Source organism: Ciconia boyciana, chromosome 3, assembly GCF_034638445.1.
Source record: "Ciconia boyciana chromosome 3, ASM3463844v1, whole genome shotgun sequence".
Taxonomy (NCBI): domain Eukaryota; kingdom Metazoa; phylum Chordata; class Aves; order Ciconiiformes; family Ciconiidae; genus Ciconia; species Ciconia boyciana.
The window spans coordinates 69,515,333-69,533,818 of record NC_132936.1 but is presented as its reverse complement, the minus strand read 5'-3'; the positions used below and the strand labels follow the sequence as shown (position 1 = coordinate 69,533,818).

Genomic DNA, 18,486 nt, shown 5'->3' with positions numbered 1-18,486 from the left:
GTGGGTCTTTTAAGCGTAATGGCAGAGTAGTTTTCAGTCAGTAGTTTGAAGTAGTAGATGTGAAGAGTAACAAGTGTAATCATGTTGTTCAACAGGTCACATTGCTGGGGAGTCAGTGAGAGTAAGGGTTGCAGCGGAAGGTGATAAGTCAAGAGAATGTTTTCTTTAAGGGGTGTGTTTTGTTTTATTTTGTTGGCAATTTTGGAGAATAAGTGCTTTTTACAGAATGAGGTTTCCTTTGTCATTTTTTAGGTCGGATCATGGTCTGGGTCCTGAAGGCAGTATGGGACCACCTGGTCAAAGCAACATGGTGCCTTCAAACAGTGACCCAAGCATGTACTCTCCTAATCGTTACCCTGGCCAGCAAAGGTGAACACTGATTTCTCTGTTTGTAATATCTGCAATAACCAGCTAACGAGTGCTAGCAGCCTCTGTGAGAGCACATAGACAGAATATGTGGCCTCTTGGTGTGTTACTTCCGTTTTGTCTGTTCTTATTTAGGCTTTTACAGTTGGTTCAGTTTCTTTGGGGGGGGCAGAGGCTTGGGTGAATCAGTTGACTTTGTGTAGCCATAGAATCAGGGGTGTTAGAAAAGGAGTATACATCCTACCTTGTGTATCTCCTTGCCAACACTGAACTAGAACATATTTCATAGGCCCAGGTTCTCCAGAGCAGTATTAAATGACACCAGTTCTGAAGCTTCCACAACTTCACCTGGCTTGTGGTTATCCTGTGGCTAACAAATTGAACATCTCGAAAGTGTTCCCTTATGTATAACATACATGTACCTTTGCTTAGTTTTATGTTATTGCATGTACCATCTTAGACAACTGTAGATAATTCCCATCAGTTATATTGTTCTTTTAACTGGCATTAGGTAATTTCTGTCTATGCACGCCATAACTTTAGGGGATACTGAACAGCAAGTGCTTTCACTCTGGTCAACTCTCAAAAAATGTGAGTTTTCTATGCTTTTGGAAAAATTAGGTCCCATTAGTTCTTTTAACATGTCAGGTTCCCCAGTCCTCTGTTTCTGTGACTCCCTGATATATTACTTCCATAATTCTACTCAAATTGTAGATGTGTTCTCACTGGTAGTGTACAGAGAGGAATTACTGACATATTGGTCTGCAATACAGTGTTATTTATCAATCTTAATACTTTCCAAGTACTTCATTTCAGCAACCTAAATTTCATTCAGATGTGCTAAAAATATTGCAGTTGCACTGTAGTGCTCCTCAGAGGTCTTAAAGGCCACAGGTAAGTTTCCAAGTGCAATGCAACTCTGCCTTTTATGTGTATGCTTCATTGTGTAGCTTTAATTAAAAATTACATGAACATTAGCAAAATTATGAGTACTGTTTTTAGTCAGTAATGATGTATTTAAATGTTGCATATTGTAATGAAATTTGTACTCACTTTCTGTCACTATCATCAGACTAAAATAATGATTTCACTTTAAATCGGCAGTTAACTATTGATTATATTGTTAAATAATCCAGAAAGTAGCTTGCTTGGAGACTGACTTGTTAAAACACAAGAATTTTGACTTGCAACCTTTGAGCTGTACATCAGATACTTTTCCACCTAAGATGGGTTCCCAGCAGCTGCAGCTGCCTTTCTTACCTCTTTGCTGACCTTACCCTGTTCCCATTCCTGACTGCTACCTCTAAATCTCTGTTGCGTCTTCACTGCTCCTCCTTTCTCCTATCTGCTTTATCTCCTTCCTTCCACTACCAGCTCCAGCAGAGCTTACTACGTCAGGCTCAGGACCATACGACACTGTACCTTCTACCTTGTTTCCAAATGGCAAATATCTTCAAGGTGCAAGATCATCAGAGTACTTTGCTTTTCCTGGTGGCTTGGAAATTCCAGCAGCTCTTAAGTGTTGATTTGAATGCTTCATTTTAGGCATGAACCATATGGGCAGCAGTATCCAGGACAAGGACCTCCCTCAGGACAGCCACCATATGGAGGACATCAACCTGGAATGTATCCACAGCAGCAGGTAGGAGAGGGGAGAACAGCTATATTCATAACATTTGTTTAATAAATGTCACCCCAAAATTCTGTATACATTCACAAATTTGTTTATACAATATATGTCTTTTGGCAGAGAGGAGCACTGTAGTTCTGGTCAAAATCACAGCCCATACGGATAAGCAGTGTATGTACAGCTATAGGAAAATATGTTCATTACACTGTAAGAGTGTAAATTTTAACAGATGTTCTGTGGCTTTGGATGTGTATCAAGTTATTGTCCCAAGTTAATAACCAGCAGACTGGGAAAGTATAATCTGTAGGCTAGTAAAGTGATGCTGCCTCAGTTCCAGAAACAAATAGGAAAGCTGCTTGGCTGGCAGGTTGAAGGGTCCTAGCTTAATGTCATGCAGCCACGTGAACCCAACAGAAAACTGGAACAAAGTAAAATGTGCAGCACTCTCAATTATCTCGAATGCTGTGGTGGGTCATATGAGATACCTATCTTTAATATAGATCAGATGGCATATTCCCCACGTGTTATCTGTAGTAATAATATGGTACAAATACATGAGAGAGAACATTATTAGTGTTAAAAATAGTTTAAACATTTGTACATTCCAGTCTCCCTAACTGCGTAATAACTTTGAAAATACAAATTATATTAATTAATAAGATTTTTTTGTTAGGTGTATCATTAATACCTTGTGGGCAAAATCCCATCTTATAAGTCAATAGCAAAACTCCACTGACTTCAACAGGATCAGAGTTTCATCCTGCGTGTTATTAATTCATTTCTAGTCATACAATAATTAAAGTTGAAGTTAGCTTCCAAAATAGAAAGCATTTCCTTATAATATAAAAATTAAAATGTAAGCTGGTTTTCAGCCCATTTCAGACAGCCCTTTTCAGTTTGGGATGGAATTTTACTAGGAAATTCGGGGCGGGGGCGGAACCTAAAAGAGGAGATCTTAGGTTGCACTGTACTGAAAATGTATATAAATTTCAATTTCAGAACTTCTTGCTTATCTTTTTGGTTCATAACATCTCTAAAATAGCATAATCAAAAAACTGGTTTGTTGTTCTTCATGATGAGCATATGCTAGCAGTCTAGGTGATTTAGTGGGGAAATTGCAAAGGTAGATAACAGAACAGTTTGTGATATTCCATGGTAACGTATGCAGGGAATATATTAACTACACGTTCATTTAAGCAAGGAGACAGTTAGAATTTGTAAAAATATATTTGGCCCTGTCCTTAGTGCTGTTTATATACTTTGTACAATGAGTCTTGAATGCAAAAAGCATTAATGCAAAAGAGCAGTGAAGAATGAAGGGCAAGGATCCTGGCTGGCCTCAGCCTGTCCCTCCCACTCCCAGAGGATTCCACTTCTTCATTTAGCTAGAGATTAGGTTGCCACTAGCTTATTTTCAATTTCCTAAATCTCACTTTGTAGTGGTACAGGAAGAATGTGAAAAATGACCCTTTTGAAGCTTTATCTACAATGTGAAGGCTAGGGAATGACCTGGAAAGGAGGTGCTTGGAGCATGAACTCCTGGGGCTAATGAAGCACTTTGAGCCAGGTTTTTCAGTTCCTGTATGAATGCTCGTACCTCGAGAGCTATTATGCAGCAGGTGACCTGTGTTGGTGTCTTTTTGTCTTCTGCAAGGTCTCAGAATTCCACATCCCTGGTGGAGAGAGACACACATTTTGCAGCCTCAGTCTCCTGCCGAACCTTTACACAGGAGGAGAGTTCAGGTGCATCACTGTCCTCAGCATTTGGTACCATTAGGCATGTTGCCACTAGATATACAAGAGCGCTTAACTGCTTTTAAAAAGGCACATGCTTCATTCCCAAGTGTCTACTTTAAGCGCTCTGAGTCACTGTGGCAAAACAAACACTACCTTTTTAGGTGTGGCAACTTCCAAGTCAGTTTGTAATGTATAAATTGGCCCCAAGGGTGGAATTTACTACAGCAGGTAGTTTATGTAAGGCTGAAATGTAGGTATTTCTCAGATAGCCAGACAGCTCTATAGCAAGTTTAAAAAAAAAAATACTTTCATGCAATACAGTAGTTGTGGTTTTATGTGCACCAAAGTTGGAAGATGAGTTTATGAATCCCAGAGCTCTTTTAACTGACCCATATTGAATACATACAGAATTTTATCTGATCTTAACTCTAGCACATTAGTATACATTGTGCAATGTGGCTGAGCTACAGTTTCCGGGGGAGCTGTAACTTTGAATTTGCCATAGATCATATATTCAAAAATCACCCATTTAATTCACATTTTTTGCTTCAGAGCACTCAGTGTGGTTTGAACTGTGGAACAAACTCCCACAGGAGCTAAGGACCACTGCAAACCTTACCACCTTCCCCTCAAACTGCAACATGTGTTTTTTTGTTCTGCCATCTTAAACATAAATATGTACAAGCTTGTATGATTTAAAAACAACTCAGCTCCCCCCAAGGTAAAACAGCTTACCTCACACAACAACAGCCACTTGAGAGGGTGAGAAACAAAGAGGGAATAAACCATAGGTGGCAGCTGTTAGTTACATTGCTTAATTCATTACTGATCAGCAGGGTAAGAACCTGCATAAACTAGAACAGAACATTTGGATGTGAACAGTTGCTGTAATAATCCCACAGTAAATTAAATGTGATTAGGATAATTTGGGAAGAGGGACGGTTGCCCAAACAGGACCATGTTCCTGGGAATTACACAGAGTAGCAAATGCAGCAGAATGTTTTGTCCTACTAATAAATTTACTGTGTGTAGCCTGTGCCCTGTCGTAAGATCCAGTGTTTCAGACATGCATGCTTGCAGCATATCTTGTTATTTTAAGAGTTTATTCAGTGCTTGTCTCTTGAAAAGATTCACTGAGTGGTTTTGAATTTTTTAAAGATTTTTCTTCTTAGTAGACTAAGCATAAAAAAGAAGTGAAAATATTTTAGTTGGTGAGGACCGTTGCCTTTTCATGCATTTCTGAAATGACCAGTGGAATTAATCTGACAGATAGGAAAGGAAAGGGAAAGGGAGAAAATGAGAGCAAGCATAAGAAAATTTAGCCTAAGGATAAGTTTCCTTTTAGTATTAAGTTATAAGCGCAGCAAAACAGAGGCTTAAAAAGAAAGCACTGGATCGAGCCTAACCATAGCACTGCGTGCCTGACTTTGGAATCAACACGATCCCTCTAGAACTAAGTGCCTTCAGCTTTTTAAAGGAGCTTTCAGCCAATATATTTGTATTATGTATGGAGCAAAAGTGACGCATCTTCTTTCCAAAATTTTTTTTCAGAACTATAAGCGACACATGGATGGCATGTATGGGCCTCCAGCCAAACGCCATGAAGGGGATATGTATAACATGCAGTATGGCAACCAGCAACAGGAAATGTATAACCAGTACAGCAACGCTTACACGGGGCCTGACAGGAGGCCCATGCAGGGACAGTATCCATATCCGTATAACAGGGAGAGGATGCAGGGCCCAGGACAAATGCAGCAGCATGGGATACCTCCCCAGATGATTGGTGGCCCCATGCAGTCGTCATCCTCCAGCGAAGGTCCTCAGCAGAACATGTGGCCAACACGAAATGATATGCCTTACCCTTACCAGAATAGGCAAGGTCCAGGAGGCCCTGCACAGGCCCCACCGTATCCAGGGATGAATCGCACTGATGATATGATGGTACCTGACCAGAGGATAAACCACGAGAGTCAGTGGCCTTCTCACGTCAACCAACGTCAGCCTTCTTATATGTCATCCTCAGCCTCCATGCAGCCTATCACTAGACCTCCTCAGTCGTCCTACCAGACGCCACCCTCTATGCCAAACCACATCTCTAGAGCTCCAAGTCCGGCATCCTTCCAGCGCTCTTTGGAAAACCGTATGTCTCCAAGCAAGTCTCCTTTCCTACCCTCCATGAAGATGCAAAAGGTTATACCCACAGTTCCAGTGTCACAGGTCACAGGACCTCCACCCCAACCACCACCAATAAGGCGAGAAATTACCTTCCCCCCAGGCTCTGTAGAAGCATCCCAACCAGTCTTAAAACCAAGACGAAAGATTACCTCAAAAGATATTGGTAAGCATCAAAACAAAAGCCAAATACCAAAATAGGTTGGGAGAAAGGGGCTTTGATTTTGATTTTCTTTTACATTTTAAGACTATTTTGACAAATAGTTAACTTTGGTAACTATAATGTGATTGTCTTCAATAAAAATGTAAGATCATATGCATTAGTGAGGATGATAGGTAAAACTCATCCTAGACAATCCGACATGAAATGAAACCAACATTTTATATGGACACCTGAGGTCTCCAGAAATGCATTAAAAATGAAGCTTGCCTGAGATTTCCAAGTGATATGTGTTGAAAGGTCCTTCAAAACATCTGTTAAATCACCAGTACAACATTTAGCTGAGCAAAGCTTTCCGTGCTCTTGTTCCATGGAAGCTCATGCTGTTCTGCTGTGTATTTCTAGGCTGTGCCTCCCTTGAATGGCCCATTTATTCCTTCCATATTACTTGTCATGTTTGTTTCTCCCCCTATTCTTTCCCAAGCATCTTCTTATCTTGAATTCCTGTTACATTTCATACATTCAAGTTCTCATACTTCAAGGTCCCACGCTCCTGACAGCGTATTGTACCTTTATTTACCAATTATTTGGTTTAGTCAACTTCTCTAAGTTTGTACAATTATTTTGGCTTCAGCAAAGTCAGGAAGAATGGCCCTGTTAAGATATTGTCCAGTATTAAGGCTGAGCAGCAGTTACAGAAAAACTGAACAGGACTTAGTGGTGAAAGCAGGGGCTTAACCAGTGTTTCAGCTATTTCATAAACTATTTCATTTAAATTCTGCATCCTCAGAATGTCAGTTTAATCTTTCAGAACTCATTAACAGTCTCTGAGGATGCACTAATACTGTTTTACTTCTCCTCCTTTCTTTCTCCAGTAACTCCTGAGGCCTGGAGAGTGATGATGTCTCTTAAATCTGGTCTTTTGGCTGAAAGTACCTGGGCGCTAGACACTATTAATATTCTTCTGTATGATGACAGCACTGTCGCTACTTTCAACCTCTCTCAGGTAGGTGGGAAAGCAGTATACTTCTCAACTTTCCAAGGAAAGAAAACTGAAATAAGATACCTACAAAAATGTTGTTGAAGTCCTTTAAAATTGATTATAATTAACATAAACTTGAGTCTTGCAAAACTTCCCTTTTTTTATGATTGGTAACAGTGAGCAACAAGAGATAGCTTTAGGTCGAATAGGGGAAATAATAAGCCTGAAAGAAGGGTATCTCTTGTAGAAAGGAGCATGTAGGAATAGAAGAATTTTAGCACTGACAGAAGACTAATGTGTAAATTCACACTCATGGACAATCCCAGAAAACAGCAATATGTTAGTAATCTTGCTTAACTTGTGTTTCCATAAAAGGCTTTGCAAAACTATATTAAAATGATTTGAGGCTGTCTTCTGGTGATTACTTGTCTTATTCAGTAGTTCCACACTACACTGTGGGATTTTTTTAATTGCTTATTGTCTGTCTGGTTTCTTCTTCCAGTAAATTAAGTTTGCACAAAAATATCAGATTGACAATTTAAAGGCTAAAATCCACTGTCTGTCCACAGGATGCAAGTAACACAGGATTTAATAGTGTGTGCTTTTGCCTCACTACCTCCCAGCATTTTTCAGCCCTGCTCTAACCATTGGCCTGTTAGGTGGTAGTAATAGATGGCATGCTGATAATGCACATCATCTAAAATTTGTACAAATTAAATATTCAGTTCTCTGCTCCATTCATTCCTTGGTTACTAATAGTGTAACTCATCATTGTTTAAATATAATGACCTTTTTTTTAAATAGAGACACAAATGGTACATTTCATCCCACCTAACTTTAGAACTAGGGATATCTATAGCATGATTCATCTCATCCTGAAGTAGAGATCTAAAATAGGTCAGATGAATCATACCCTAGAAATGGCCTGTAAAAGACCATTGATGATAAAAGTAATCTAGACAATTAGGTTAGGTGTGTAACAATTAGGTTAGGTGTTTGAAGTTAAGTGAGGTGAATCTCCTCTGAATTTTATTAGAAATTGCATTAATGCACCCTGTGAAAGTTGCAGAGAATACCAGGCATATTTTAAATATATATATTTTTTGTTACTTTTGCCTTGGACTCTATTTCCAATGGCAGTCAGGACTCCATATGACGACTGATAATTCCTGCAGTTTATAAGCATCAGTTTGTTCTTAATTCTTCGAGGGTTTGGCAATCGTAAGAGAATACAGAATGGACAAAGGGATACATTTTGCTGAAAACCTATTAGCCCATGATTAAAAAAAAAAATCAAAAGCCAGACAATCAGGCTGAATACATCACAACAGCAAAGAATTTTTAATAATAAAGCCACTGAGGGTAAATTAATACCAAGTCCAACTACTGCCTTTCCATAAGAAAGTGATTACAAGTTAATTAAGAAGATTAAACCTAAATGAAAACTGTTTCTGAAGGGTGACTTACAGCACCAGGCTCCAATAACAATTTTTAAATATTGCCAGGCAAAAATGGAACTATTCCAATAGAGATGGGATATTAATCTAGGATGTCAGTACCTAGACCCTGAACTTGCAGATTCCTACAGGACACAGTTGGTTTTAGAGACTGAGAGACAAAGGAGGAGAGGAAGAATTGTAAACTTTAGGCATCTAATAAAAGTACAAATCAGAAAATCTGAGTTAGAATCTTCAGTACTCTATACAGAAAATGAAGAATACTAGACACTTCCAAGGGGACAGAACAGCTAGGCTAGATGTCTACTGTAACTTCAGGGAGACATACGAATAAACTTCTGTACTTCTCATAGCTGTTACAGTTTAAGCAAATGGAGCCAAGATAGTTTGACATTATATAGTTTGGACAGATGCTAGAAGAATTTCTTTTGATTAACTTCTGCCATGCAGGACCTAGCCACAAGTCCACAGCAGAAGGAGGGAAATATTCACAGATACATGCATCAGTGTTCCTAATAAAATTCCGTGCGGACAAAAATATTTATCTGATTTTTATGTTCTTTCTTCTCCCCTCAGTTGTCTGGATTTCTTGAGCTTTTAGTAGAATATTTTAGAAAATGCCTGATTGACATTTTTGGAATCCTTATGGAATATGAAGTGGGAGATCCAGGCCACAAAGCACTTGATCACAAAGCAGCCAAGAAAGATGATAGCCAATCCTTGGCAGAGGATACTGGAAAAGAGGAGAACGACGAATGTATTGACTATTTTGATGAAGATGAGGAGGAGGGGGAGGATGAAAAGGTAGAAGGAGAAGAAAAGAGCATTGTTTTTTCCACTCCTGGTGCCGTTGCTGATCCAAGTGAGAGGCCAAAACAAGCCAGTAAATTTGACAAGCTGCCAATAAAGATTGTAAAGAAAAATAATCTGTTTGTTGTTGACCGATCTGACAAACTTGGACGCGTTCAGGAATTTGATAGTGGACTTCTCCACTGGCAGCTTGGTGGTGGTGACACAACTGAGCATATCCAGACTCACTTTGAAAGCAAGATGGAGATTCCTCCACGCAGGAAAGCCCCTCCTCCCTTGAACTCTCCAAGCAAAAAGAAGGACCTCGAGGGGAAAGGTGAATCTGAGGAACAACAAGAAAAAAGTATAACAGCAACCATTGATGATGTCCTCTCAGCTCGGCCAGGAGCATTGCCTGAAGACTCAAACTCTGGTTCCCAAACAGAGAGCAGTAAATTTCCCTTTGGGATCCATCAAGCCAAAAGCCACCGGAATATTAAACTGCTAGAGGATGAGCCAAGGAGCCGAGATGAGACTCCTCTATGCACCATAACTCACTGGCAAGACTCCTTGGCCAAACGCTGCATCTGTGTGTCAAATATCGTCCGTAGCTTGTCTTTTGTGCCTGGCAATGACACCGAAATGTCCAAACATCCAGGCTTGGTGCTGATCCTGGGAAAGTTGATCCTTCTTCACCACGAGCATCCAGAAAGAAAGCGAGCGCCGCAGACTTACGAGAAAGAGGAAGAGGAGGACAAAGGGGTGGCCTGCAGCAAGGATGAGTGGTGGTGGGACTGCCTCGAGGTCTTGAGGGATAATACATTGGTCACATTAGCCAACATTTCTGGGCAGCTAGACTTGTCTGCTTACACAGAAAGCATCTGTTTGCCAATTTTGGATGGCTTGCTGCACTGGATGGTGTGCCCGTCTGCGGAGGCACAGGATCCTTTTCCAACCGTGGGGCCCAACTCAGTTCTTTCGCCTCAGAGACTTGTGCTGGAGACCCTGTGTAAGCTCAGTATCCAGGACAATAATGTGGACCTTATCTTGGCCACCCCCCCATTCAGTCGTCAGGAGAAACTCTACGCTACTTTAGTTAGGTACGTTGGGGACCGCAAAAACCCGGTCTGCCGAGAAATGTCCATGGCGCTCTTATCGAACCTTGCCCAGGGGGACACATTAGCAGCAAGGGCAATAGCTGTGCAGAAGGGAAGCATCGGAAACTTGATAAGCTTCCTGGAGGATGGGGTCACTATGGCCCAGTACCAGCAGAGCCAGCATAACCTCATGCACATGCAGCCTCCACCTCTGGAGCCACCTAGCGTAGACATGATGTGCAGGGCAGCCAAGGCCTTGCTGGCCATGGCTAGAGTGGACGAGAACCGCTCAGAGTTCCTTTTGCACGAGGGTCGTTTGCTGGATATCTCAATATCTGCTGTCCTGAACTCTCTGGTTGCATCTGTCATCTGTGATGTACTTTTTCAGATTGGGCAGTTATGACATAAGTGAGAAGCCAAGCATGTGTGAGTGGAGATTAGAGGGTCACATATAACTGGCTGTTTTCTGTTCTTGTTTATCCAACGTAGGAAGAAGGAAAAAAAAAGAATCTTTGCTCCTCTGCCCCATTCACTATTTACCAATTGGGAATTAAAGAAATTATTAATTTGAACAGTTATGAAATTAATATTTGCTGTCTATGTGTATAAGTACATCTTTTTATTTTATTTTTTTTAACCAAAGTTGCTGTCTAGTACATTCAAAGGTCACATTTTTTTTTTCCATAGATTATCCTTTTCAATGTTCTTTTCCATGTTTGTATTGCATATTTTTTGGGAAGCGAACTAGTGACTTTTTAAAAAAATGTTATGGCAAACCATTGTACGATGGAAAAAAAAATCTCACCACTTTGAAACAAAAAGGTGAAAAATAACCAACATACCAAGTTCCTGTGTGTTTTATTTTTTCAAATAAGGAAAAAATAAAAAAAAACTTGTATACCATCACCCAAAGCTCTGTGCAATAGAAGATTCTAGTGATGTAGGTGTAGGGGATCAAGGAGGGTGTCAGTCAGTAGTCAAAATACAAAACAATACTGGTTTCTCCTCAGGAGAAATGGTTACATTAGGCTAGGAGCAAAACAAAACAAAAAAGTCAAGTTAAAAGATTTTTAAACAAAACCTGATGATAAACATCAATTGCTTCCTCACCAGAACTGTCTTGTCTACATCTGTTTTTTTTGACCTTCCACAATGACAGTTCTTCACAATTCCTTTAATCATTTTTTTAAAATATTTTTTTATTGCCTAAGGGCCGTGATGTATATAGAAGTTGTACATTAAACATACCCTCATTTTTTTTTTTTTTAGTACAAAGTTTTTAGTTTCTTTTTCATGATGTGGTATCTACAAAGTGATAGTAGAATTATTTTTTCTTTCATTTGGGCCATATCTCCAAAAAATAATAAAAAAAAAAAAAGAAAAAAGAAAAAACCGACACAGAAAACCAACAACTGAGGGTAATGTACAAGTTTCTGTATGTATAAAGTCATGCTCTATTTCGGGAGAGCAGCCGATCACAATTTGCTTTATAAATCAAGGTGTGGAAATGGTTACGTATGGATTGATTTAAGAAAATGGTTACCAGTCTACAGACAAAAAAATATATCCAGGAAAAAAAAAAAAGGAAGAAACACAACTTCAAAGATTTTTCAGTGACAAGAATCTGCATTTGTATTTCAAGATAATGTAGTTAAAAAAGAAAAAACTTGATGTAAATTCCTCCTTTTCCTCTGGCTTAATGAATTTCATTTATTCAGTATAAAATCTTTATATGTTCCACATGTTAAGAATAAATGTACATTAAATCTTGTTAAGCACTGTGATGGGTGTTCTTGAATAATGTTCTAGTTGCAGTGTGGGATATCGGAAAGCAAACTAATTACAAGAAAGAGCAATAATGATTATTCTCTTTCCCCTACTTTATTATTATGACCTTGAAAAATATTACGCTATTGTATTGCAGCAACTTGCTCTCCTTTCAGAAAAGCCTTCTCACATCACAGAGAAGTGTTTTTAATTATTATTTATAAAACCACGGAACCTCAAAAGGGGAAGACATGGCTGGCAAATGATAGTTCTGACTATGAAGGTATCCAGTCTCCATGCTGTGTTTGGGGGACTGAAGATGGATGTTAGAAGAAGTGACAAAAGATTTTGTTAAAGCAATAACCAACTTGAAGAAATTGATCTGTATTCACTACCTGTAATTCTCTCTGTTGGTTAAAGGTGCAAATACCCCAGTGATGTGGGTATTTAGAATAAACACCCACCCACTTCTCGATACTGCATGTGTCATTGCATACTTACATGGCCTCTCATCCTGGGAGTCCCCCATTAAAGTGGATCAGGCTTTAATAGAGCACATCCATCGTTATAATTGGTGGGAGATGGCCATTTCAGTTTCAGGAATTAGCTGGTTTCAGATACATCCACTCTCACCTGGTGATATCTTGTTGCTGAATATTGTTCAAGCACTAATTTTTGCTATTTCATCTTGGATCATTGACTTTGTTAGTGTGATCATAAAAAGCTAATAATAATCAATTTCCCTGGAATTGCCACATAATTACACTGTTAGTGGATATCCTCCTCCCCTCTCCAATAACAATACGGAGGTACTTGAAAATTACAACCCCCTTTGGCATACTGCCCATCTTGTTCATATAGATTGCTGTAACATTAATATATGTAAGAGAATTTCAGAGACAGGTAAAGTACATATAATTATAAGTTTGAAACGTGACTCCCTAGTGTCATGAAAAGTAATTTCTCCTTCTAGCTTTTCTTATTCAGTAATCTCTCCACTCCCACATCACCTGCTGCAGTGGTCTTTCTTTCTCTTGCATATCACTGCATTCAGAAATACATGGTGAATTATAACCCACTTGTAACTCTTCATCACAGAAGGAGGCCTATTTCAGGGATGATTTTTACAGCTTAATACTGGGCAGTGTAGAAGTAGTATCCCCTACTAAACTTAATTCTTACTAACATTTTACTGCTTGATATTACACCACAGATACAAGCAAGCTGTTAAATAAACTCTCTGCTGAGTGATGCTCACCTCTTTCTTTGTCAAGGACGAGAAAGGTCGTCTATTCTCTTTCTCTCTCCAGCATTCACACCCAGAGTCCTCTGGGGGAAACGACACCTGTGGCAAAATGCTGTGAGCCGTCAGAGGCAGCACCTTAATGTCATAATGTCATTCAGGACTGCTCTGAGCATGGTTAAACCACGTGGTGGGGGAAAAAAACACCCAGCTAGCTAGCCAGCCACATGATGTCCATACGTATGTAACATTGCTGCCACTTTTCCAGTTGGGCCAAGAACTAACTGGGGAACTGGAAGAGTGGAAGGGAAAGGTTAGTAATACAGATTCTGCCTGAACGTGATTTTATGCTGTTACAGTAGGAGTAAATGATCTAAATCCCTGGTTAGTATTACAGCACATTTATCAGAAGAAAGGCACAATGTAAGAACTCCAGTTCCCTCTGTTGTCTACGTATTATTTCACCTCTCCCACAATGTTCTCTTAAGCCTTCGGCGAAGACCTGCTCATGAGACTTGTGAACTTAGCATGTTCTGACTGAATCCTGAACGAGTTTGAGCTGCTGTTGGTATTGTTCCTACAAGAGGTATTTTGGTTTTCAGTTTTGAAAAAAAATTCTACATTTTTGTGCTGATGTGAGCACAGATACTCTGTAGTGAAGCTCAGACTAGTACCATCAAGAAGATGCAATATTTGAAATTCTAAAACTGCAATGAGTTATTTAGGGGAAAGCAGCCAATTAGTTTTTAGGCAATAATCAAATATTTGACTAATACATGCATGAATAAGCTGCCTGTTTCTTTGGTAGGCCCAAGCAACTAATTGATTACAGATTAAAAGAGCAGCAATGAGATAATATGGAGTCCCTGAATCTTACTGACCTTTAGAATCACTTCAGGAATTAAAAGATGCCTATCCCCTTTGGCAGGAAAAAATGGTTTTGTTTGTGGTTAGCATAATTTCCTACACTATCCTTTCAAAAAAAAAAAAAAAAAAAAAACACCCCACCACACATTAAAACATCCTGCTTAGAAACACCACATTTTCAACTACCCAAAAGGAAGGATGCAGAAGAAAAATTCATCCACATGCTTAAAAGCCTCTGGACTTTCTCTTCCACCTTCTTTTGCTGTTTTACAACACAATCATCAGTGAATTCCGTGCCATACATCACTACTGTGAGACCATTGTCTTTTTGGCCTGGATACATCCAGACAAAAGATTTACTTACTTAGAGAAATACTGTAGCAAAAGCATATGCTTGTCTTCCACATTAATGATTCCTATACAACACTTTTACAGTGCAATGCAGGGTACACCTCTTTCTTACTTTACAAATAATATGAAAACACCTCTTAGTAATAAAGAATCAAGTGTAGCTGTCATTTATGACAAAAACACTTCCATCCAAAAAAGATCCAGCCATTAGAGGGGGGAGGTTCATTTCAACCAGCGTTTTAACCCATGGCATCGTGCTTCACTCTCATGCTGAAGCTGCTGTTCAATGTTATTTAGTAGCAAATAAAAAAATCTATCATCTCCTCTGTCCCCCCCTGTACAAGAGGAAGAGTTGTAAACATCTGTAGTGCAGATGCCCAAGCTAACTTGAAACAATTGGAACATGGGAACTGAACTGAGGTGGCACACAGCTAGTTCACCCTTTCAAGAAGCTGTGTGTAGGTTCCTTACTCTGCAAGTAGTAGTACTGGTGTACCTAGGAAATAATACACACCAATTGCACAAACACTGTAATAACACTATCACAGAAGTCAGTCTTTTCTGTGTTTTAAATAGGAGCACAGTCTCAAATTTTGAGACAAGAGTTCTCCAGAGAGGGATGATGACTTCTATTTTTATCACCATTGACCTGGTAATATCAAATATGTGGAAACCAGACTCACATACAAAACCACAAAGTAGTCCCTGCTGCAAAAAGCTTATTTTCCAAGTCACGAACAAGTAACTGCAGGTGGAGACAAGACAGGAGAAAATGGAAACAAAAGCAACAGTAAACTGAAAAGGCAAGTACCACTCTTCTAGCAGAGTGGTATTATGCAGATCTAGAATATGGCCCCATACCACCTGCAAATTTAATTTTCCTCAGGATAATTTGTGAAATTTCTGGGGGCTCCCCCCTTCTGTTTTCTCATTATGAAATCTTACACTTCTCATGCCCAATTCCTTTCCCTCCATCGCTCACAAAGATTTTTTTAAGGACTATTGAGTCTGAAGAAAGGAGAGAGAAAAGTGAGAAAAGAGGAGGGAGAACTGAGAGAGGAAAGGGAGAAAAGATATGGCCATTTGGAGAAAGGGAGGCAGAACACAAAGACAGAGCTGAAAGAAAAGCTTCCTATGTCCCTGCTGCATTGCTTTATTTTTACATTTGGGTCATTCCAAAGAAATGAATAATTAAACCAAGGTAGGGAATTTGGCATTTCATTGGTGGTTGGTATAAAGAAAAAGGAGGTAAAAAGAGATTTTAAGAGGTAGGGGGAGGCAAGGGAAGGGAAGGCAAAGGGAAGGCAAAGGGAAATATGAGCTTCCACATGCAGACTGATAAATTCAATTTTTACTTAATTACATTTACCTTTCAAATCCCCAAGACAGCAGGAATGGGGAAGGATTAATATTGTCTTCAGTGTTAAATTCACCCCCAGTTGTTTATTTGTGCGCTGTCAGAAATGGGTTTTCAAAGTCTGGCCTTCCTTTCTGTGATTGTCAGTAGCTGTGGGTACAGGAGACAGCTGTTCTGGACTGCATACCAAATCCAGCTATTCACATGCCTAAATGACTTGATTTGTGCTTCCAATTACTTATTCTAACAAAAGTCTAAAACGTATTTCATTTCAATGCTGTTGTACAGTGTAAAAAAACTGTAGGTTTATACTTCACATTGTTTTTAACTGGCCTAAACTAATGAGATGAAGGAGCAAGATCCTCATCCAATGCCTTCAACAGAGCTACATCATCTTACCCTGCATTTGTTAATTTACTTGGTCTGTCATTACTTAGTATATATTGCATTTCCATTAATTAAGGATAGTTATTTACACTGAAAGGGTGACGGGGTAGAATTGCCTAGCTAGCAGAGCAAATCCCTAATGACTCAAGCATCTCAGCAATGTTTATCCAGGTCTGCAAAGAGACTCCTGAAGGACAAACTGTTGCTCCACTATGGAGTGTTTTAAAAAGGCAAGTTTATATATTATCATGCCAGGAGAAAGAGGCATGATTATCTAACACAAAAAACTGTTAAGACACATGCTAGAAAAAGCTTATAGTACTCCATGATGTAATTCTACTTTACATGTAGCAATTTGCTTATCAGTTCCACATATACATCTGCAACTGAGAAGAACAAAGAAAAATAATTAAATCTAGTACATGTTTTACTGTCAAATTATAACAAAAAACTGCAAAGTCAACTATTAAATCTCTTTTTCTGTAAGCAAATTTGAAAAGAAACAATGTTCCACTGGTTGTATCACCACCACTAAAGCTTACAATGGACTCCTTATAGAAGATTTTTTTTTTTTTTTTTATATGGAAGATGAAGCTCTGTACAGAATGAAACACAGTGACCTTGAAATATTGAGATTTAAGCACAAGGCTTCATCAGCAGAACTAGCACTATACATTTTATATGCAGTTAGGGAAGACAGACTTGTAACAACAAGTTACTTGTTATCAATATCCTGTACCCACCTAAAAAGTGTTATTTCCCTGTATTTCCATCAATTTTATATAGTCATGCATGTTTCACTGGCATATCTCATAACAGAGTAGTGCAGGAGAAGTTGTTCTTCTCTTTTGTTCTTTTTTTCTTTCCTAATATTTACTCCCTAAGCCTTTCATGTTGCTTCCTTCCTCTCCCCCCTACATTAGTACCAAATACAGAGTCCTGATTTTTTAAATAACTGAATAGCCTGGGTTTGATCTATTATTGATACCTTTTAGTATACAGAGGGATTTTTTCATTGTGCTGGATTGTATCACCAATTCTTGAGACAGCAGCATCTCCTGAAGCTTCTTATCCTGCAGGGAAAAGTTACTACAATGGGCTCCTGGCCTTAATGGTGTGGAGGTGGTTGAGATCTGTCAAGGACAGGTAAAGAAGAGAAAAAGGCTTCGAGTCATACATTTGACATTTCTACACCTCTTCAAAAGATGGGCATGTTACTTATGGTAAGCATAAGTAACCAACCTTTCCAGTCAGCAACTATAACTTCCTCAGCTTTTCTGTTATATAGGGTCTTTTGAGTAAAGAGAGTTTTCTTTAAATATCAATAAAACTGCCCATTTAAAAGCACTTAGATGCATGACCAATGTACCCTGTGAAAATCATATTATGGCTTCCATAATGTCAGCTCAGCCACAGCTCATTCTGTATCTCAGGCGGCTCACACATATTTATCAGCCTAGCATATGCCAACCTTCCACAACATGCGTATCTTCTCTAGGAAAGGCAACTCACAGAACCAAAACATTGACTAGGGGGCCATCAGCTCAGATATATTTTGTTCCTTATGCATGGCATAAGGAAGAAAATATACCAATATATAACATGTATGTACAGATCATGTCCATTAAACACCTTCTTTTAAACAGAAGACTTTTAAGCTAATTTCATTAGCTTATTTTATCTTCAGCTGCAGCTAGGTATGGTCTTCTGGCTGCAGCCTTACCTGAGGAGGTTACCAGTCCTGGCCTGTACTTGCTAGAAGTTATTACCTCCCTGCAAACACAGCAGCACTACTGCTAGTGGTACTGTTTCTAACCTAGTCCAGAAAGCAGGTTAAGCACTTAATGCATCCAGGTGTTTGGTTTGCTTGCTTTTCTACCCAGAACATTTTGACAGCTGCTATGACCATACACTCACAGAGTTACTCACCCATTACACTACAATGATTTGTTGCTGGCTGCAAAATCTCCAGGAGCCGGCTGATTTACGCCTCAGGGCATCCCAAAACCTAAGGGAGAGCCGACATGCATTGGACCTTCAGCCTGACGGCACAAAGCGCAGCACAGCTTCTTGCCCTACGTACAGGCAGAGGACATGGTGCTAGAGTGATAAACTCACGCT

At 39.3% G+C, this 18,486-nt stretch overlaps 1 protein-coding gene across 7 annotated transcripts in view; it reads left to right on the top strand.

Annotated features, from left to right (window-relative positions):
* ARID1B (AT-rich interaction domain 1B) overlaps positions 1-11,809 on the top strand; it is a 337,147-nt gene extending 325,338 nt beyond the window's left edge. For 4 of the 7 annotated variants that reach the window (XM_072856051.1, XM_072856053.1, XM_072856052.1 and 1 more), the window contains 5 exons: positions 253-369; positions 1,912-2,008; positions 5,285-6,074; positions 6,944-7,074; positions 9,084-11,809. In XM_072856051.1, coding sequence (XP_072712152.1) covers positions 253-369; positions 1,912-2,008; positions 5,285-6,074; positions 6,944-7,074; positions 9,084-10,796 — 2,848 coding nt within the window. In that variant the 3' untranslated portion in view covers positions 10,797-11,809. The remainder of the gene's footprint in view (positions 1-252; positions 370-1,911; positions 2,009-5,284; positions 6,075-6,943; positions 7,075-9,083) is intronic. The other 3 variants (XM_072856055.1, XM_072856056.1, XM_072856057.1) reach the window with 1 other exon arrangement.
* Positions 11,810-18,486: the final 6,677 nt, after the last annotated feature.